Here is a 23,188-nt window from a genome sequence, read left to right on the forward strand (position 1 = left end):
CCACGGCGCATTGACAGAGAGAAGATGTTGGAATTGTTGGAAAATGCGATTGTACAAAGGTGTTACAGAGTGGAGCTTTTTCCCTCACAAAAGATCTTTGAGTATAGACAACAGCTTGCAGAGAGCACACAAACCTGACAACAGACTAGTTTAATTTGGCTTGCTATCAAATTATTCATTGAATTAACATTCATTCGTAACAGCTGATTTGTGCGCACATATGCCGCAAAATACTGAGCTGTAGAGCCTGGCTGTCGATCAGTGCTGCAACACTATCTGGCTGTGACAAAACAGAGTGGAGTACAGTAAATGAAGGATCAGATTTTGACTGGATTTATTTTAGAGGATACTAATCCTTTAAAATAATATATTTTATATAAACCCATTTACCCCATTTACCCAAGCCAGTAGTTTTAAAAAAAAAAAAAATTGAACATACCAAAATGATTTACATTTTACATTTCAAATAGACAACTTTTCAAACACGTCAAAGCAAAGAAAAGAAAACAATATCTCTCCAAATAAAAATTTCTGCCAGTAACAGGTTCGCTGTGGCCCTGTGGACAGTAGTTATAGATATCTCTTTTTGAAAACTTTCATCATTAGGACAGACAAAATCATTGAATTGCCAACAACTCTGAAAACCACAGAGTTATATAACTGTCAATTGAGATCACAAGTGGTGATGAATCTTGTGTCAGCAGGAGACACAAGGACACAAATTTAGATTTCATGCGGCAGGAGGATAGTGTGCATGAAATAAGCGGCAGCCTTGGGAAGGTTCTGAGGTAAATAGGCAGTGTGACATTTTCTAGTGCTGCATTTAAATGTTTAGTATCATTTTTTTAAGATTCAGAGCAATGGACATAACTGAGCGGTTTTCATGTTCGATTGCTGTTTATATATGATTGAAGGAATGCAACTCTACTACTCAGCTAAACACTGGACACTTTGAAAATCCTTAGTTCAATGTGCAATTCATCATCAGAAGAATTGCACAAGGAACAAAAGGTTATTTCTAACGTCAAAAATCAGAACGCAGGATGGAAACCGCATATTTTCCAGTAACGCATGAGGAAACACAAGTACTAAACAACAGTAAAATTATTCTATATTTGAATTATGATTGGTTGAGAAACACCCAGAATCCCTTTTCTTCCATCTGTAAGTCTTCAATAATGTGTGTGAATATACCTTATGTGTATATATGATGTATCAGGCTTTAGAATTAGAGAGAAGAAGAAGTAGATAGAGCTACTTTATCTTCTTCATCTATAATTTTATCTCTATTTTAAGCCCAATCTCTTTCTTGCTCATTTTTGCCTCCGAGGCGTATGTATTTCCTGTGGTGTTGTCCTCTCCTCATCCAATTTGACTTTGATCTAGCAGATTTTTTATCTCAATGTCACAATCTATTCTGCAAATCATCAGTATTGTTTTGATTCAGTCCGTCACCTTTTTGTAATACACATGGTGTTATCAGGTCTTTGTAGTTTTCTGTCCACTCTCTTGTGGATCAGGGACCACCTGATGAGACTCAATTCTCTTCTGTTAAGCCCTGATATTTTAAAAAAAGGTGGCGTTCTGGCATTAGTATATTGGATTCAAATTTGAGCTAATTGTTCATTGCTCTGCTTATTAAAAAAGAAATTTCATGGGCATGCTTTGTAACCTTGGTTCAAATTTTCTTTTTCTCAGTTCATTTTATTCTCTTTTAAAGAGGCCTTTTTTGTAGAGTTGAATTTGTGATTGAGTTAGATGCATGTAATGTATGAATGCTGTTGTTTGTTTTCAGTGTTGTTCATGTTCCTTTTTAAATAGTTTATTGGTTTTCTATTTTTTCTCTGGACTTGAGAGTTTACACAAATTTTATACGACAGTTGATGTAAATAATGTAATATTGCCTATTGTAGTAATCTTATTACTCCAGACTGGAGGTGTAGCTACAGCAGAGATTACCAACTCTGTATGTATAGGCGGTTTTCTACACATACTGGGACATGCCAGAAGAGTTTGTGATTATAAAACATTGCAGGGTGAGGACAGAATACAACTGAATCTGGCATGGCGATATTATGCCCATACATCAAGTAAAAAAAAAACAATTTGATGTCATGTTGGGCCAGTAGTTTTAATACCAAAACCATATTGCTACAACATTGCTGGTTCGATTCCATTCAATCAAATACAAAAGGTTAATGACAGAGCAGTCACATCAACATCAACATGTAGTAAATCTGTAACATTGAGGAATTTGTCTCATCTGATAATCATGACAATATAATTTTCCACTGCGGTGGCTACAAACCAGATGTTGACAATTTCTGTGATTTTCATAACTGTTACTGATTATGAAATGATAGCTTTATGTGTGACAGCCCAGTGTATCTCAGCTGCAGCACTAAGCAGGGTCTGACGAACATTGTTATGAAGGCCAGAGCTTCTGCATCAATGTGCGAACACCAGTCAACACTGTCGAGCACTTGTTCACACTCTCGCACATCTATGGCCAGTTTATTGCTCCCTCTGCATACTGCTACAGGCAGCAGAGAGGGCAGTTAGGGACAAATTATGTCTTTATAAAAACATTGCCTTGTAAAATTTTGGCTCATTTTATTTTCCATTCCGCCCTCCCTGTAGTTTCATGGCCTCTCGCAAAAATCTAGTGCCAAACACAGCTTCAAAACTAGCCTGGTAATGTGTTTTTGCAGCCAATCTCTCAGTCCGGAGGTAGCATCCCGCTTAGTATGGAAGCTTTTTGTATTCAGTATAAAAAAATAAAATGTTATATTCAAACTGGCAATTTAATATTATTACATTTATCACAGAGTAATAGTGCAAATATCTCAGCCGCTCAGAAAGCTACTCAAAATAGACTTTCACTACGAGGTACAGTTAATGTCTAAAACATGTAATGTGTTGGCTGGACCTTGTACTTCAGATATAATCAATATCTGAAATAAACTTTGTCCACCATACCTATATACTATATTATACCCAGCTTTATTTATTCATAGGTACAATACAGAAGCATAAACATTAAGATCATACATAAACATTCTATTTTCGCTGAAAAGACTAATGAAGTGGCATTAGTCTTGTCACTCAGTTTTTATATTCCAAGTTGAATTCGTAATGCTTGCTTCTATAAAAAAAAATAATATGAAGGCGCAATATAAAAATACAAACCATCTGCTCAATAGGGAAATGTGTAAGATAAGCAGGGAAATTATACAGTTTCTGTCTTCATATCTGGTTTAATTTTGCATATACTGTAGGTAAATTATGAATATTTCATTTTTAATTATCATATTGACTAGTGTACAAAAAGCTTCCAGTTTTTCCTTAAGTTTGCTTGTGTTTTTGTTTATTTTTTTGTTTGCTTGATCCGTGCCCCCTCCATGTGGTTTTGCTCCCCTCCCCCTACAGCCCCATCTGCCCCCCCTCAGGAGGTACATCTGGTCAGCCTGAGCTCCACCAGCCTCAAGGTGAGTTGGGTGGCACCGCCCGCCGCTAGCCGCCACGGCGCCATTGTGCGCTACACAGTCAGCTACCAGGCGCTGGCTGGAGAGGACACAGAGCGGCATGAGGTGACGGGCATCGGCGAAGACGCCACTAGCTATGTGCTAGATGGCCTGGAGAAGTGGACTGAGTATCAGGTGTGGGTGAGGGCGCATACTGACGTGGGCCCAGGCCCTGAGAGTTCCCCAGTGAGGATGAGAACCAAAGAGGATGGTAGGTTAACACCTCCCCTTAAGCAGAGTGCTCTCAGACTCTTCACATCTGTGTTGCTTGGGGCTGCCTGTCACTATTTTTCTTCACTCTTTTCAACTTCTTCAGCACATTTCTCTGTGTCCTGTTGATCAATTTTGAGTTAATGAGGCGATACTGGTAGCAGGGGGGAGTTCACCTTCTCTTTTTTCCTCTTTCCTGCTTGCTCTTTATAGCTTTAACACTTTACATCTATGGCAGGTGAAGGCTCATCCCCCCCAGGGCCTCAGCTCTGCACCACTTTCCTCTGCTTTCACTGTTTGAATGCCTTCTTGTTTTCTTTCTTCGGTTCTGAGGAATAGAAGTGGAGCAGCACTTCCCCTCTTCGTTCTACCGCTCTTGCCTCTTTTACTCACTCGTTCCTCGTTTTGTTTGCAGTCTGATAGAGAGCGGCTGCCCCTAAGAGAGACTCATCTATAATTAATGTGTTTGAAGTTTGCTGCAACACAGCTAATTTCATACCGGAATTAAGGGCATTACAGACACAGCTAGACCACATGCTGTCCCGCATAGGGTGTTTTGGGGACACAGTAGACACACAAGGTCTAAACTGAGTAGAGATGATTTTGATTCATGGCCAAATCTAGTATCACTTCCTTCTACAGAGCACCCAAGTCTATAAAAAACCCAGGAGTCATTATTTTGATAGTTTTTGGCTCCTCATCACAAAACACAGTGAACTGAGGAAAGTCACTAAGTCAGCATGTTTTGACTCTTTCCTCCCTCCCTCTCTCTCTCTTACTGTCTGTCTCTCTCTTTCTTTCTTACTCTGCTTTCCCTCCCTCTGTCCCCCTTTTTTTCCTGGTTTCTAGTGCCAGGAGCACCCCCCAGGAAGCTGGAGGTTGAGGCCATAAACTCCACAGCAATCCGGGTCACCTGGAAGCCTCCCCTGCAGGGAAAGCAGCACGGCCAAATCCGTGGCTACCAAGTCATCTTCTCTCGGCTTGAAAACGGCGAACCGCGGGGCCAGCCTAACATCATGGATGTTGCTTTGCCAGAGGCGCAGGTACTGGATGATGTCTTACTCTTGTCCAGTCTTCTTCTGTCTCTTTTCACTGTCTATTGCTGTCTTATGTTCATTTCCCATTATTGTCATTCTCCATCGCTCCTCTATTCCCTTCAATTCTCTGAGTTCACGCTTCATTTCACCCATACCAGGTGACACACATGGAATTTCCTTTCTGTCGACTGCAGTATCCCCCTCCCCTCTTTTTTTTTTCATCGTTCTCCACATGTGACATTCGACTCTAAATTGGTACCCTTCTCCCATAGCTTTGGATTAGCTGTCGTAACAAGATCCATTCTAATTCTACAGTAATAGCTATTAAATATTTTATATGTGTTACATCAGGATGGGGCTTAGTGGAATCAATGCACCTCTCTTTGCGGTTTAAGCAGTAATACATATGCACTGCCTTGTTACCATGTTTATAAATTAGAGGTTTTTTCCTGACACCGCCCTTTACACATTAATGCAAGCTGCTTCGAATCACCCAAAGCTGTGTGACACCGTGAGATGGATGAGAGATTGTAATCCTTAAGAGGGATTCAGAGATTCATGAATATCTTAAAACCAAAAATCCCACTTTCACTTTCTCCCTCTCTTCGGGAAAGAAAAGACCAGCTTAAGAGCCTCTTTCTGATTGTTTGCCGTAAGTAACATTTGCGCAAACACGCATTCGCTCATACCCTCGATGGCCTCACACAGAAACATCTCATTTGAACAAGGAAGCGCTCCCTGGCCTCAGGAAAACCACCAAAAAAATCTCAACAGCCGTGCCTGTGTCTCTGAGCAGCGTTTGCTAATAAATGCTTTGCAGCAGCATTCAGGGAGACCAACAGGTTGCTGGTTCAGTTCCCAGGAACTACACACTGCTGTGCCCTTGAGTAGAGCTATTAACCCTCGTTTGCTTTGGCAAATACCCCGCTGTCCTAAGTATTATCAGTTTAGAAGAGGAAGCACTGTCAAAGTCACCTTAAAAATTACATGTCAGATGTGCTACATCCCAAGTGACGCTAAGTAGAGAGTCGAGGATCCCAGTTGTGTAACAGAGCCTTCCTTGATAAATACATAATGAGCTACCCAAGTGACCCATCTCACAGGGGACAATTTCTAAGCTTAAAATGTACATTAAGTTAATTTTGGCCAGAGAGAGATGAGAATAGTATAAAAACTTTGTGAAGCAAAAATGTTGGACAGCAGTAGTTTGTGGAAGCTGCTGCAGACAGTTAATTGTTATCTGACTTTGTACTAGAATGTTTGACAGCCAGGACTGCATCGTCTGGTCTGGAAGAAGAGAAAAACATGGTGGCTGCATGTCTTCCTGGAAGTTGTCCTTATGTCGACATGTTTAGCATGACTTTGTTTTGTGTTATGAAAACTGAACTGAACATGACCCTGCTTGTTGTGCAAACAGCACTCCCTGCCATGTCTCATTTGTGCCAGGTTCACACAATAAACACAAAGACACACTGTAATTTGGCGCTCAGCATAGCTCTCATGTTCCAGTTTGGTGTCCAGGACACCTCTCGAACTCACCGTCCCCTCCCTGGCAGAAACCTGAATTTCACCTCCCTCCTCCTATGTTTTTCCTTTTATCCCTCCTTCCTACTCCCTTCCCTTTCTCTCGTGCCCTCCTTTCACACCCTTCTTGTCTGAAAAGCCAATTGAGTAATTACCAGAGGCTTGCGTGCAGGTTGGTTACCCTTGATTGAGTCATCTCAACAGATTTTTTCTATGAGACAACGCTGAGTAGCCAACCTGCAAGGACCTGCCCGGACGTCATTAAAGACCACACAGTCAGCCAACGCTCTCTTGTCTACGTTCGCCCAACTGGTTTTTAGAACAATCCCTCCTTTTCACACATCTTTCCATTCACATACCCCAACAACAAGTGGAAAAAATAGTGGAAACAGATAACATGAGCAAACATGCTCACTGCTTCGATCAACCTTGTAGTAGGCGTTCCAGCTGGCTGAGAAGAGTTCATGACTCATCCTAGACTCATGCAAATCCCTCAAACGCACACCTGTAATTGATGATAAATAAAAGGAAAAAAACAATTTTCTTCTATCCTGGCACATCCCATAGTGTTTCTCTCAAGAATTTGCCTAATGTGTTGTGAAATCAGTTCCATATCCACCCTTTCACCTGCATTGGATGCACAGTAAGCCTGCCAGGAGGAAAATAAAAATCCAGATTTTCCAGGGCTCTCACAACACAGCACAACCTCACCTTAGACTTCAATCACAAATCTAAGCCGACTGATTGGATTGCAGATTCTGTCAAAATCGCTATCACCTCTCCCCTTGTCTTTGTCTCTTTGTTTCTGGCTCCTTCTCTCCTCTTCACCCTCTCTCAGGGTTAGCTGAAACGCTGGGAGGAGTGCTAGGAAAGCTTGCCTGTGCGTGGGCGGGTTAAGCGCCTCTTTTTCTTTTCAAGCAGGAGCCCACACAGCGCCCTCATTTCCCTGCTAAATTTAAACCAGAGGCCATGTTAGCAGTATGATGTTATCGACCCCTTTCCAACCATATTTCTGTTGGGAAAGTGGCCTGAACCTGAGTGGGCAACTCCGCACCACATAGCCTGCTTCATCACTATGCACTCACAGCAACCTCTAGGCTCATGCTTTTCATATACCTATAAGAGTCCCCGGAAAATGGCGTGATTGAGTTTGAAGCCATTAACCACTGTCTGCACTTCTATATATTTTCTGCACAAGTTTGCCTTCCTGCACAAGTTTGCCTTTATTCAGCACTACTTTTCCAGGTTCATTTTGTTTGACCACTCATGCGTTTTTCTGGTGTGTGTGCGCGTTTGTGTGTGGGAGCGAGCGAGGCAATGCTTCACTGCCTCTACGGCCTTCACTGCCTCAGATTGGAGTTGAATGGGAATCGGAAAAAAAAGAGAAAAGAAGCACCTCAGCCCGTTTCACTCCATCAATCATGACAGCTCCTTCTCTTCCACATCACTCGTTCCCCCCTCGTTCCCATTTTTATAGCCACACATCTCAGCCCATGTCATCACATTTGCATTCACCCGCCTGCAAATTATACCGCTCCGTTTCCACAAACGACGCTTATCAGCAATGATGTGTTTTCAGCTTGCGTTGGCATTCGAAATATAAATGAGGGATAATTTATAATTCTCCCATGGATTTAAGCAGAAAGCAAAAGCAGTTGCGATAGTTAAGGGATTAAGCCCAAGATGAGATAGGAACTCTTGCGAACCTTAATGTGTTCGCTGCTCTGTTGACATACTGAGTGGAGTCGACGGTAAACAAATTAAGCAATTAGGCACGTCACAAACTGTTATTCATGAAGTTAAGTAGCAGCTGTTCTTAAATGGTACTATTTAGTGCCCCGCTATGTCGGGGGAGCATGAGGCGGCAGTTTTTAATGCGCCGGGTGTGTCGACCAGTCGCAACTGAGACCATACAGAGGCCTTGCTCATGCTTCAGTTAGCTGGTTGGTGGTAAAGACTCATCCACAGGGAGGAGGGCGGAGAAGTTGGGTCTTTTGTCTTTTCATATGCCAACAGTCAATGGGGGATGATGAACACCGTCTCTCCAGTGCACAATGAATCAGCAGAGTGTGAGACTTTCTCTCTTTGTTTGTGGAAGTCCGGCGTTGCTAGAAGGGAAAGTTAGCCAAGCAGGAAGGCAGGCACCACTGATTAATTTTGTCTTTAAAGGTACTCTGTGTAACATTTAGGAGGATTTTTGGGGGAAAAATGGAATGTAATAATTATAAATGTTTTCATTGGTGTATAATCACCTGAAAATAAGAATATTTGTGTTTTCATTATCTTAGAATGAGATTTTTTCCACTCTGTCCACTGCATTAAGGACTCAGCTGTGTGACATGGGAAAATATATTTTTTGTAATCTGGGTGAACCGAACCTTTAACTAATAGAACTCTCTATGGTTCCTTCGTCTCCTTTCCTAATCCCTACAGGTCCCTGCATCACTGCTTGCCGGTATCCTCCATCTCTCCCAATGTTCACCTAATGTTCAAATGTAATCACTTACCACCGCCACCCTCATCCACCTTTCTTCCTTAGCCTCCCTTTCTTCCGTGTTCCCCATTTTGTCCCACATAAGTGTCACCAGTGTCATCTCTCCTGTCCCTTGTCAGCCAGGTCACACATCAGTGAACTCCTCTGCAGTGACTGAACTGTGGAGCTAGTTGCTGGTAAACACCAGCAGTTGCGTTCTGCATCGATGGGGTTTGATGTCACAGGGCTAGCATAGCAGCACTGGTAATAGGATTTCACGCTCGGCACCGACGGAGCCCCGCGGCACGAAATGGGCTTTCACTTCCCTCGGGAATCACTTGGCCAAGCACAGCGAGCAAGAAGAACATTTTGAAAACATATTGAAATATAATGAATAAAAAGCCCTCCCTCCATTTCTGAAAGGGAAGAGGAAATGCTTCAGAGATTCAGCATAGTTTATGCTTTATTTCCACAGTGAGATAGTTATCATTCTGAAAAGAGGTGTTATGTGATCAAGGAAGAGAGAGGTTTTTATTGGATTCACAGGCAAATGAAAAACAAGGCAGTGCATCATAAACAATAATGAATTTCACCATCATTGCTCAACTTTGCTTCCCAATTTTTTTGTGCCACTCAACTTGTCTTCATTTCTTTTTTTTGTACTCCTCCTCTTCCATCACACTCTCTCCCCCTGTGTTTTTTTGTCTACTGCATGACTGTTGACACCTACATTCATCTGTCTTTGAGCGAAAAAAAGACAAGCGCTTTTTTTCCATGCCTGTTGTGTTGTCTCTGACTCATTTCTCTCCCCGCCCTGTGTCCTGTGTCTTCTCTCCCATCAGTGGAATATTGAGGAGTCCACCGAGCATGTGAGTAACCCTCATGTGTGCTGCTGGGTTGTCTTGCAGGGCAGGCTCTTCTCCCCTCTGCAATTTGGGGGTGCTGTGTGTGCTTGTGGATTATGAGTTGTGTGGGTGTGTGTGTTTATTTCTGTTTGTGCCATGCCTGTAATCCACTTGGTGTGAATCCTCATGAAAGATCATAACCCCATCATAACCACAGCAAGAGATGTGTTTCCTAATGATTCCTGTTTTTTTTATTTGTGTGTGTGTGAGTGTGTGTACCACAACCACAAAGCATGAGGATTATGTCTACTGATGATTGCGTACAAGTCTTAATATTTCAACAATTTACCATAAGACAAACTCGTAGTAACAGCTGGGCATTCACACTGATCTGAGGCGCTTACTGCAGTGAGCATGCAGTGCTTTACCCCGTCATTGAGCGTACAGTGCAGTCGAAGGCTGTGTGTCACTATCCCGGTGTGATGCTGACATTAATCAGGCTCACCTAACCTGCTGTCTCACCTACTGTTCCAGATGACATGTCTATCTGAGGGGAGGAGCTGTGTGTTTTATCAGCTCCACACATCTCCAGGATTGCCACCAGCCTTTCATGTTCTTTTCATTTGCCTGGATGGCATCTCCCTGTTCCATGGCTGTCACGCAGCCTTTTGTTATGGCTTATTACCTCCTAGGCGTCATATTGCACTGGCATAAATGCAGAGCCACTCACTGTTCCCCAGTCAGAAATTCAATAGAAACCTGACAGAATAACAAACATCGTTTTCAGCATTCAAATCAGGGCAAAGAAGTTGTTTAAAATAAACGTTTATACCTTTTAATAAACCACATTAAAGAATTAATTTGAGCAATTTTAGATACTTGTTTCCTCTCTGACATAACACATAGAAAGCTGGTTAATCAATCAAGTGACCACCTGTGTAGTTTTTTGTTCATCTGTTTATACATCAGCACTGTCAGTTTTTTCTTCCTTTAGAAATTGATCAGCGGGACGTGCGCAGATCATTTTATTTATTTGGTAACAGCCAGTTAAACAGAAATCTGTTTGCACATCACACATGGGCAGATTCTTTCAGCTACACCCACATGGCATGAGTCAGGCTTGCCTCCTCTCCCCCTACTCTTAATGTGTTGATTAACACCTGACAGGCACAGAACTAGACACTGTCAGAGGAAGACATCTGTTCACACATCTTTATTATTTCTTTAGCAGCCATGTTTAGGCGATAGCAGTCTGTGTGCCAGGTAACTAATGTAGTGTGACTAGCCACAGACAGATGTCAACAGAAAAAAACATTAGCATGTCTTGTTGACCCATGGCATTCTCACAGGGAGTAAAATTTTGAAGCAATTTACATTGTTTCAGATAATTATGGCATTTTGAATGCAAATCACCATAAATAGAACACACAGTGTCAAACGTAGTGCTATAGTAAAAAAAATGTCTGAAGCTTATATATTTGTCTTAACAATGCGGCCCATTTTCCCCTGGCATTTTCTACCCTGGTGAGGATGGTGGTGTAGGGAGGGAATCCATTTCTATAACTAGTCGACTCGATAATCTCTGTAATGCCCTTTGGTGCTGCTCTAAGCATTTGCTCTGAAGGAAACTTTGAAGCCTTGCTTTTTCTATTTTCTGCTGAGTTTCAAAAGTGTTACTAGACCCGATTTGACCTTGCCAGAATTAGGGAAAAAAGATCTCTGCGGCTGCCACTGCTGAGACTGTTAAAGCTATTTTGTATGATTAAAGTAATGAGACTGCCTCCATAAAGTTAAAATGGTTTTATGATACAGTAATTTAGCATTTTCTCCCCCGTCTCTCTTAAAGGCTAGTATGAGAGCACCAAATGTCCCTTAAAAAGAGGGGCAGTAAAAAGCATTGTCAAACAGAGCTGGCTTATATAGACTGTTAAATGCTTTTCTATGGTTAGGAAATTAAAACTTCATTAGTTAGAGAAACAGCGTTAGGGCAAAGCCATATAATATTCCAAGAGTATGAGAAGTTTGCGTGGAGTTCCGTCAGGAAGGCTTGTAGGCATCAGCGCGTTCGTCCTCTCAGTGGCCCCAGTCAGCCAGCATGTGTGCTCAAGCCGCAGGCGTTAATTTGTTCTCTGTATCGAGTGTGTGCTCATGTCTGCGTGTATCATTGTGTGCGTAAATGCATGCATACCTAGTGTGTCTTTTTATATACAGTATATATACTGTACATGGGTGAGTATTAATGTATGCGTGTGTATGTCTGTCTACATATGGGCTTTGTTCAAGCTCAGAGTGTTTAATTCCAGTGTGTGTGGGTGTGTTTTTATTCAGACTGATGCAGACTGGTGAAGTGAGTGCCAGCACTGCAGCAGGTTACCAATAACAGTGTGTTACCACAGTTGTTTGCTGTTTTTCTGCTGTCTGTTTGTTCTCAATTGTTGAGTTACTGATGTATTCAACCACCTTAGTGTGTCTGTGTTTTTTAGTGGAGATTGTTAAACATTCAACCCAACACTTACATAGGAATCCAGAGGACAGTAAATACCAAGAATCTAACTTTTTCATTAAAAAAATTAATGTGTAAAATCAGTTTGATCATTTTTTCTATCTTTAAGTTTTATTAAGAGTTTTTACAATATGTCCCACAGTCAGAAGTGTACTTGTTTGTGGGCTTTTACAGACTGCAGTTTAGTGATGACCCTGAGCTCCTCTGGGTATAGCCTCATGCTTATCCATGCAGGAGACATGAACACTGACACACTGGTGATGTTCTAGTTCATTTGTTTGGTTTGTTAGTCAATGGGTTCAGCGTGTGCCTTACGATTGGGTACAGGAGTTTTTCTTGACTAAGAAAAGTTCCTGGTCCCGTTTGTGTGCCTTCAAAACTTCTCTCTGTTAAATGCTTCAAATGTTTTATTTCCTGTTATAGGTAAATTGATCAAGAAACTACGAGTGGATAGGGAAGGGTGTTTCATTTTACTGTGGTTTCTTTTGGTGCTGTGTGTTTTCTGAGGGGATAGGAGCTTGTGTGAGAGGGGTTTGTGTTTTGTTTTTTTGCTTTTGAGACGGTCTCGCTCAGGTTCACCTATTCCTTTTAACCTCTGACTTCGTGATTTTTCCATTTTGCAGGAGGCCATCATTGGTGGACTGCATTCTGAAACCACCTACTCTGTCACTGTGGCAGCGTACACCACGAAGGGAGACGGAGCTCGTAGCAAAGCTAAAGTCATCACCACAACTGGAGCAGGTCAGAGTCGTTTTTGTCAGGGTTATCGTATAAAACATAGGATATGTGCTATCTGTTTACAGTGAATACTGTGCTATTATCTTTAAGGCTTTAAACTGATAACCTCTGTCTGCCTCATTCAAGACGGTACTATGATGAGAAGATGTTAGTTTTAGTGGGTTGCTACGTGTATGTTATCTTTGTTATATAGGCCAATTTATAAAGAAAAAAAAAGTTCAGGATTTTGTGAAATACACATATTCACTTTCTGGCAGGGAGTTAGAAGATCAGTACCACTCATATCTGTCTGTTAATTAATGAGTTATGAGTTAATCAGTAAGCTTTAGAGCTGCTGGTTGGCAGATTATGTTGCCTTTTGATAGAGCCAGACTAGCTGTTTCCAGCCGTAGTGCTAAGCTAAGCCAACCAACTTCTTTTTCTAGCCTAATATTTAGCAGACAGATGAATAGTGATAAGAATAGTATCAATTTTCTCATCTAACTGAGATAACACCAGAAAACAAATTAGCACATTTCACAAAAAAACTATTAAATTTGAGGGTTGTTTAAAACAGTGACTGCATGTGTTAAGGAAATACAACACAACTTATTCTTTTATTTCCACTTCGATCTATTTTCAGTGCCGGGAAAGCCCACCATGATGATCAGCACTACTATGGGCAACACTGCGCTCATTCAGTGGCAGCCTCCTAAGGAAATGGTGGGTGAGCTGATGGGCTACCAGCTGCAGTACAAGCGCACTGATGAAGAAACCTTCACCTCACGCGAGCTGAGAAAGACTGACGACCATTACACTGCCACTGGGCTGCACAAAGGCGCCACCTACGTCTTCCGCCTGAGCGCCCGTAACCGCGCTGGCATCGGTGAGGCCTACGTAAAGGAGATCAGCACCCCTGAAGATGTACCCTCAGGCTTCCCATTCAACCTGCAAGTCACGGGACTGACCCAGTCCAGCACCCAGCTGACCTGGGATCCCCCGCTGGTGGCCGAAAGGAACGGCAAGATCATATCCTACATGGTTGTGTACAGGGACATCAACAGTCAGCAGAACAGCACAAACCGCACGGCCGACACGCACATGACTATCCAGGGCCTTAATCCTGACACCACCTACGACATCCGGGTGCAGGCGTTCACCAATAAGGGCGGAGGACCCCTCAGCCCCAGCATTCAGAGCAGGACTATGTCAAATGGTAGGATAAACGGTCGGACACATGGCTGACATTTATACACAAATATGCCAGAGCTGTTTGCTTTGAAAACATAAAATCAGGGTTTAGTACATACACTGAATCATTACACACTCATGTCTACACACACGCGTAACCTTGCTTACAACATACGTGAGCATGTACATGAACACCCTATCACCTGCTAATGTTTTAAATTTTCAAACTGGCTATTTTTCTGTCTTTATCAGTGTCACATCTTTCTCATCTACCACTCAGTACAGTACCGCACTGTGTTTATTGATTTATAGAGTACTAATCTCATTACACGCTACAGTCACATTACTATGCCGCCTCATCCCCCCTCCCATTAGACACAAATCTAAAGCGTATTCAGCCTGTACCTCCTCATGCATTTTATAATCTTATAAATGTAAAATTTCTTATTTATAACCAGTTGTGCATGATGCCTATTTTAAGACACATGTTGTCAGTCCCTTTATCATATATATTTCTTGGTTATCTCAGAGATTTTGGCCTGTTGCATATGTGTTGTTGCGAACAGTAATAAATGGAACAGGCTTATAGAGATGGAGGCTATATTTATGTGATCTGTAAACAAGCGTGAATGAGATTGTTGATGTTCCTTGAACTCCCCTGTGGCTTGTCAATTTTGGTCACAAGTTATCACCACGGAATATGTTTACATTGTTTACGGGGGGGGGGGGTTATTTGGGGGTGATTTGGGGGGTTATTTGCTGTACAGTAGTGTGAAATTGAATTACGCACATTCTTTGTGTACTAGTTGTTAAAGACAATAAGATATTAATCAAAGGATTTTTCCCCCGTAGATTTTCCCACCCTAAACTTTGGTGTCAAAGCTGTCATGAAAACATCTGTCCTCCTCACCTGGGATTTGCCACCAAACTACAAATCCCAAGTGCCTTTCAAGGTGAGTGCCAGTATTTTTGCATCCTGAAAAAAAAAAAAAAACCCTAGCCATTTACTTAAGGACAGATAGAAAACATTTCACCATGAGCACAGTTTTGCATAGACATAGAAATAGTGTTTTGTAATACTTTGTAATGCTAGTTAATATTATACTTGATTAATAATGATTGCAATAAGACATTTTTAAATCTCCTTTTTTCAACCACTAAAATAAATACAGTACAACAAAAAAATGGAACAGGATTTCTTTCAGTGTTACACAATATATAACATTCACTGAACATATACTTGTAACATAATTGCATTGCAGCTCAATACTATTAGCTATTAACACTTTCACTGGGGTGTGATGCAGTGACTTTCCCTATTTGCACAGAAAAATAGGAAAAGCCAGCCTCAGGCTCATTTATGAGGTGTAATAATCTGTCAAAATCATATTATATCAATTCCCACCCCATTGGTAATGGAGCAAAGACAATTTGAAGTGTAAAAAAAAACAATTGGATTTGCACCAATGGGCAAGTTTGACACTTAAGCACATAAGATAAGGTGTCAGATGAGATGGCCGCCTCTCTTAAGACCATGCTGCTTTTGTCCCCGTGTGCGTCTGTGTGGGTTGGAGGGAGTGAGAGGAGAGCGAATTGCATTTGTCTGGAAGATATACATTTTGTGTATGTATTTTAAGTTAAAACCATAACTCACTGTTTTCCCTTGTGTGCTCACAGATCTTGTACAACCAGCAAAGCGTGGAAGTGCAGGGAAACCTGAAGAGGAGGCTGATCACACAGCTGCAGCCAGACACAGACTACTCTTTTGTGCTGACAAGCAGGGGCAACATTGCTGGAGGTCTGCAGCAGCAGGTGTCCATCCGCACTGCCCCCGACCTGATCAAGACCAAGCCAAGCACACATCAGGCTCAGGGAGGCAAGATGACCATCAACCTGCCTAAGGTCCAGACCACCACACGTGTCAGGTCAGTACTGAGATACATGGGACTGAACGCACGGGGTAGCTCTGACTCTGGGCATTAATCCACAAATAGATGAGGATTCTTTTTAGCCAGTTTTCTTGAATTAGCATAAGTAATTTAGCTTTATTTGTTTTGGTTTCTTGGCTGCTTCAGTGACCCGGCTTTGCATCAGGGAACAGTAACGTATCTTGTGTAAATTAATATTTTAAGTAAATGACAAGAAATTAACAAAGGGCCCCTAAACAGCCACTTGACAGTTGTCAAAAAACGTAATCATTCAGGGTCTAATTCAACTGCAACTCTGAAAACTGAACAACAGCAGCAAGTGGCACGCTTGTATCTGATCAATACTAAATCTATTTTCAAACTTAAAACTGCAACTTTTGGTCTCAGCCAACTTTACACAGCAATTGATGATAATCAAGACTTTTAACATCAGGTCAGGCTGTATTATGTTTTGACTCAAATTGTTTAGAGCAGAATTGTGCCTGAGCCTGACAAGTTAAGCTTTTCCTTCAAATACACACACACATACAGACACATCTGAGTAGGGGGAGTGCACAGGGTTGATTGGTAAAAAGATTACAGGGCTGTCAGGGCTGGCCAAGCTCCAGCACAGATTGACAGGGCAAGAGCACACGTGATTGGGGATGGGAGAGTTGAGGTGTCTGTGTAGGGGGGTGAGGAGTCTTGTTATACATGTCTTCTCCCACTCCCAGACATGACTGACTGTTGAATCACAGAGTCAAGGCCTAGAGAGAAGGAGAGAGAAGCAGCTGCTTTTACTGTCAGCAGCAGCTGATTTTACAAGCGGTGAATGCCGCAGTGGGGGAAAAACTTTGAGCTGAGAGGAGACAGACTGGGGGAGAGCACTAGAGAGACAGACTGGGAGAGAGCACTAGAGAGCCAGACTGGGGGAGAGCACCAGAGAGACAGACTGGGGGAGAGCACGAGAGAGACAGCAGTAGTTAGACAGCGATAGAGAGCCAGTGTATAAATAAACACAGACACATATGTACATTTTGTACTCACAAGCACGTCCCTCCATTCATTACCTTACTCCTTTACTCCTTAGTTTGACCCTAAACTCCTAAATGTCTTTCTGATGTCTTTCTTTTTCTTCTATTTTTGGTCTTAATAATGATAGCAGTAAAGAACACACACGAGTAGTCACATAGCCGGTCCTATTAACCTAAGGATTCCTATGGGGATCTCTATTAGCTGAAGGCTTCTCTCGCTGGGATAGTGTTTGTTCCAGTCTACGTGGCAGATGTTCTTAGTCATTAGCCATTAATTGGAGAACGCAGTGCCAATCTGCTGGTGTTCGACCTTGGTTGGACCCGCTTGTGTACCACTCAAGTTTTGAATTCAGCCCAGGAAGCCTCACAGTCAAAGTATGTCTTTCTAAATGTTTTGACTGTGTTATTAATGCGCCTGGCCCACTTTGATCCCAGCGTGTATGTGCTTCAGTAAGTCTGTCTTAACACAAGCTTTATTTTTCTTGGCAGGTGGTACTACATCGTGGTGGTGCCGGTGTCCCAGTCAACACGGCGGTGGAAGAATCCAGACGAGATGGACCTGGACGAGGTTAGTGCCAGCCGGTGGCTGATTGGCTCATGTGCAAGGTCAGGGGGCACCAATAGCATCTCCCGTTCCAACTGGGTAGGAAGCCACTGGTCGTAGCTAATTAGCTCTACCCTCCTGGGCGCAGGGAGGGGGGGGTGGCAGGGCAGGGAGATTTTAAACAATGACTCACTGGGGCAGGTGGGGAATGTCCTGATCGGACGCCAGGTCTGCAAACAGTTCCCATCTGCTGAATTCAACAGTTTGAGTGCACAGAGAATAATCTTAATCTTATATAGCTATTGATGATGTTAAGCAATGTTATGCAAGTAAACTTTATTTATACAGCACTTTTCAAAACAGTAGTTACAAATTACTGCTCTGCCTCTATATTTTTCTTTATAGTCTTTGTAATAGGAGTTTGGCAACTACAAACAAAGTTTTACATAAGGTATTCAAATGAGGATAAAGATTTATGACTGCTTTATTATTCTATTGAAGAAAGGTCCTCCTCGTCCACAAGAGAATTTAAGCTAAATGACATGCCTAAATATTAATAGCATCATTTTAAAGTAAACTGCGAGGCTCGTTGGTTTGGATCACTATTGTTCAAGCTCCCTGAAGAAATAACAGAAGAGACCAAGTGAGGGAGAGATATGGGACTTCCTGAGTCATTAAACACTGAGCAGGCCATTGTCTCCTCCCTCCGACATAATGATTTAATAAAGCTACATCTGGAGCAGCACATGAGACATCACTGACAGAAAACAAAATGCTGCTGAAAACACAATGCCGCAGTGCTGTATGCTCCTGCTCATTTATTAACCAGGCTGGCAGTCATGCTGAGATTGTGTGCTGGAGCAAGCGCTAATTGCTCACTTCGTAGCTTGGCTGAATTGTTTGCAAAGTTATATCACTGAGCAAAGGGCATTTTAGCAAAAGTGGAATCATTATCTCTTATTTGGAGGCATGGTAAGAACCAGACCTCAACGTACAGTTCGAATGCAAAGTGTTTTGGGGTTGTTGTTTTTTTCCTTTATTTTAGAGTCAATGGAAGTTAGGGCATTCAGTTGCTCTATTGACTTTTTTTTCACATGCAACCCACATAGATTTTTTTGCCCAAAGTCCCACTGATTCTTGTTCAATGTTACAGTATTATGTCGTAAACTTAGTCTCTTCATTAATAAGAAATCATTTTTTTCTTGCTGCTCCTCAGAGGTCAGGGTCCTACTCACTTTAAGTCTTTGCTGCCAAACTTGACAATAACTTTTACTCTCCCCATGTTTTCCACAGCTACTCAGGTCAAGTGAAGGCCCTGTTCTGAGGCGCAAACGTCACCTGGATTCCTCCAAGCCTTACATTGCGGCCAAGTTGGCCTCGCTGCCGACCACCTTCACCGTGGGCGATGAGAAGAGGTACAACGGCTTCTACAACAAACCCCTGACCAGTCCGCAGGAGTATCTCTGCTTTGTCCTGGCCGTACTCCGATACGAAGGGACAGACAGCACTGCTAATTATGTAAGAGACACCCCCACACACACGTTAGTTAAAACTTTCATTTACAATCATTCACAACAGGCATAATAATAGTATTTTTCGTTTTCTAAGTAAGATCCGATAAAATAGACCTTAATTTATCCCAAGAGGACATGTTTTATAAAAAGTCCAAATCCAAAATACACACGATGCCAAAAATATAAAAAAAAACATCCTGGATATGTCAGATAAAAATGTACCTGAGCCCGTTCTGAATATTTATACGTGTCAGCTTTTCTTTTTTCAAACAAACTATTTAAGTTTATCACCCGGTCTCCCTCTGCTCTAACCACGCTTTCCATCAAGCGTTTCCAAAATGGCAGTGGCAAGCCAAATTGTTGTTGTTTTACTGCCACTTAGCCTTTACTACAGTCGCCTCTAAAAGTCATTGCAGCTTGTCCTGATAACTCCCTTATCAGTCGACAATGACATCAGAGATCCAGCTTTGCCATTTCAGCAGCCAGCGGGACCCAGTGCAGATCTCTTTACAATGCTTATACAAGACTCTTGGCTTTCTAAGTGGAGGCCCCATGCACTCGTCAAACAGCACTAACGCGGAGGCTCAGCTCTCTGTGGGATGGGCTGGAGTAAACTTCACTGCAGGAAGAATGAGAATCTGCAATTGCTCTGGGCTCCTTCACTACCCGGGACATGCATATTCAGTGGCTGGGCCCCCAGGCGACCACAGAGGGAGAGAGAGCGAGTGCTCCGTGTCCGAAAACCAAATCCTAGACTTTTCACCTATTTCTTTCTGTTCTCTCTCTCCTCTCAGCTCTTTTTCTTTCGCTCACTCTCTGCTTCTCGGTGTCTCTCTCCCTCTCCCCATCTTTCTTGACCGTGAAGAGAGCAGAGGAGATTGATTAGTGCGGCTGGAGTTAAGAGGGAGACGAGGGACTGGTCACAGGGCCTAGGGTGTCTGTAAAGCAGGCCTGATTCCCTTGAAATGCTGCTTTAAATGTCCCTAAAGCCCCCCCTCTACCAGTAATCCCCGACTCCTTCGCTCTGACAAGGGGAGGGAGGTACGAAGGAGGCTATAGTGGGCAGCCATGATACACTTGACTTCAAAAGAGATGCTTAAACCCCATCGCTGCACAACACTCTCACTGCACCTGCCAGATGTACCAGGTTGGATCAGTGGCGCTCAAGATTAGTCTTTTTCTGTGTACTCCCCCTCCTTAAACTGTGTAGCACCCTCCCACTTTTACACTTAATCGCTTGGATTAATCAGGCTTCACTCACAAGGTGAGTCAATCGGTGTGTTTACCTTCACTGCAGTAACCCAGTTATTGACGGCTTTCTGCAGTAAACTTAAACGTCATGCAAATGAGACACCTGATTTCCTTAAATGGCGTACAGATTTACAGAAACTCACTTGCCAGGGATTCATTGCTTGAGAAACCTTTTTTTTAACATGTATAAACTCAAACAGGGTTTTTACATGTGCGCATGTGCATGACAAAGACTTTAGACAGAGAAGGTGTCGCTGTGACAGGGATTAAAGGAAAGATCTTTACTCATTGCAGTGCATCCTTGTACCCAAAATAATTATATCCAAAGTCAGATTAACACTGAAACTGAAAAAAGATGTCTAAAGTTGACATCCACAGCTGAGCAGTAGGCTTTTTGTAACAAATCAAACATATGCGCACATCAAAAGGAAAAAATTGTCAGAGCATGTCCTCTCACTGAACTGCCAGTCCAAAGTCCTCGACCAAAAAAAATAAAAAAACCTCTTCAGGCTACAGCTTGATACTGTGTCACAGATTCACTCAAAATGTGCCATCCCTGGTTGAAAATACAGTAGTATAGGAAAGAAATCCTATAACTGACCTGCTGCATATAATAAACGCAAGATTTACAGTAACAAGATTACTGCAGTGCATGTGAACACCCTGATTTCCTTATTTATACTAGTAACCTTGTTTCTTGTGTGCATGTAAACATGCTGAATTCTGAGGTGGTGACTACAGTTAGGCTGTCATTGATCGCCGCACAAATCCCCTAACCGCACTCTATGGGAAACTCAGATACCACAGCAGTGTTTGTTTTTGTCACACCCAGCACACAACATTTATTACCAAACACAAACGGGTACAGAAGGTAAAGCGTGCAGCGAGATTGAGCAGTTGGCAGAAGCCGCCTCAAGCAGGATCTTCACCAGACCCAGGAGAATAAGACAACAAGTACTGGAGTAAATGACTTGTGTCTTTACTACACTTCCTCGCCACCACCCAAACTCCCCCAGCGTGGATCAAACAGGACCGCCAGGGTTTAATAAGCCCTCATATATCAATGGCCACAAGCAGCCAGCAGTGGTTGGAGGGAAGAAGAGAAGGAAGGAAAGCAAAGGGGGATGAGAACGAGAAAGAAAAAGAGAGTGTGCCTTCATGTCTCCCCAGCACCCAAAGGCAGATAAACAAGCCGGAGGAAGTGTGAAATGGGATGATAGATGCTGGGTGTGTATAAACAGTATCATTTAATGCGAGAAGAGAGTGAGGGAGGGAGGTAGCATGAAATATTGTGTGATGTGAGACAGAGAGGAGGGGTGGTGTTGGAAGAGAGGAAAAGAGGAAAGCTAAATTTTTGTATTGTGTCCCGTCCAGCCTGTGAAGCTTGCATAAGAGAAAATGAACTGGTGGAAGAGGAGGAGATTGTGCTAATGTGTGCTTTTCTTTTTCGAAGGGAGAGGTGAGATTGTGACGCAGAGAGAAACCAAAGCAGAGAGTGTTCGAATCTGTTTACCACAGTTTTCTGTTTGCAATGCTATCCAGACATTTATATTCTACTCACTCTCAAAAAGAATTGGCTTTGTAGCACTAATTCGGTTGGTGCGTTAACATGGAAGACTGCCTTCTTTCGAAATTCAAAAGGCTTAGACAAACAATATCAAGAGAGAATTATAAAAAGAAGATGTTTTCTCTGGCAGAGAGAACTTGCATATTCAAGCCCAACTTTTCACCAAGGTGGTAAGAATATAGGCAATGTCGATGGTATTCTCTCTTTAACTGTTATGTCACTTCCGCTCCTAGTGGCGTCTCCCTCTAGTGATGCCTCCAGAAATCTGGATGCTTGGTATTCAGACGGCTAAAGAATGAAAAGTGCAGGTCCAGTGCTGAATGGGAAAGAGGGGAGGGTAGGAAAAAAGTATGAAGGGAGAACTACAGTACGAAGGAGAAGGTCATCATACAGGGTAGGCTAGACCCCGCAGCTACATTCCTGTTCCTCATAGATAAAGACATACTCACACATACTATCAGCTTTCCCTCTCTCATTTTGTACCTCTTTTTTTTGTCTCTATATCTCTATTCTCTAGCCTGCCTTCTCCTTCCCTCTCGCTGTCTTTGCCTGTGTCATGCAACAATGAGGAGAGTGTGTGTTCCCCCCTGAGGAGGCTGAGAGCGCGGCAGATACATAATGGCCGTCTTTGCATGTTTGTTTGTTTGTCTGGCGCACACACCTACGGCTTATTTAAGCCACTTTTTGAGACGGCGGGGTCAACGGCGAGTTGAAACAAAATGTGCCTGTGCTGCATGTAGTGGATTCTGCGCTCAGGGGATGGCAGAGCAGAGGCTGACTGGGGAAGCTGTGCAGCCCACGGGCCAGATAGCAGACTCGATATACTGCTACTACCATAACACCTCTGCTTCAGTCTCTCTGTCTCTTCGCTCTCTGCCATCTCTCATCACCCACTCTCTCTCTCTCTCTCTTTTGTTCTCTTACTCTGCTTCAGACAAACACTTACAATCATACACACACACACTCTCAGCGGCTGCGACCTCGACAAACACACATTCTTGTGGAGGCTCAGAGGAGCTTGAGAAAAGGCTCCGAAAAAACTGACGTATGCTCACACAAGCTCTTACACACATTTGTTCACAGCCACACACGTTCTCTTTCTCTCACTGACAGATGCACACACATACACCTATCGACACAAGAAAATACATTCATTCACTCATAATGCTTACTGTGGAATATCTATCTACAGTAAAGTAATAATACTTATCTGCAGTAATCCACAGTCATACAAACTCCTGTGTCTCTTCTCAGTAGGCATGGGCTGTAATAGAATCCAATATTTAATCCACTTTCCAAATTCAATTCTCGTATGAAATCTATTTAGGCTTGGCTCTCAATATTTTT

At 42.6% G+C, this 23,188-nt stretch overlaps 1 protein-coding gene across 1 annotated transcript in view; it reads left to right on the forward strand.

Moving 5' to 3' along the window:
• The window catches only part of LOC118334645 (receptor-type tyrosine-protein phosphatase F), a gene marked incomplete in the record, with an annotated part of 156,755 nt that overhangs the window by 102,078 nt on the left and 31,489 nt on the right, over positions 1 to 23,188 (forward strand). Inside the window, 9 exon segments of the mRNA XM_035670647.1 lie at positions 3,430 to 3,735; positions 4,584 to 4,777; positions 9,611 to 9,637; positions 12,740 to 12,857; positions 13,477 to 14,049; positions 14,877 to 14,977; positions 15,702 to 15,949; positions 17,455 to 17,533; positions 18,803 to 19,027. Coding sequence (XP_035526540.1) covers positions 3,430 to 3,735; positions 4,584 to 4,777; positions 9,611 to 9,637; positions 12,740 to 12,857; positions 13,477 to 14,049; positions 14,877 to 14,977; positions 15,702 to 15,949; positions 17,455 to 17,533; positions 18,803 to 19,027 — 1,871 coding nt within the window.

The sequence above is a fragment of the Morone saxatilis genome, unplaced genomic scaffold (genome assembly GCF_004916995.1).
Source record: "Morone saxatilis isolate NCDOM2014 unplaced genomic scaffold, NCSU_SB_2.0 Contig23, whole genome shotgun sequence".
Lineage (NCBI taxonomy): Eukaryota > Metazoa > Chordata > Actinopteri > Moronidae > Morone > Morone saxatilis.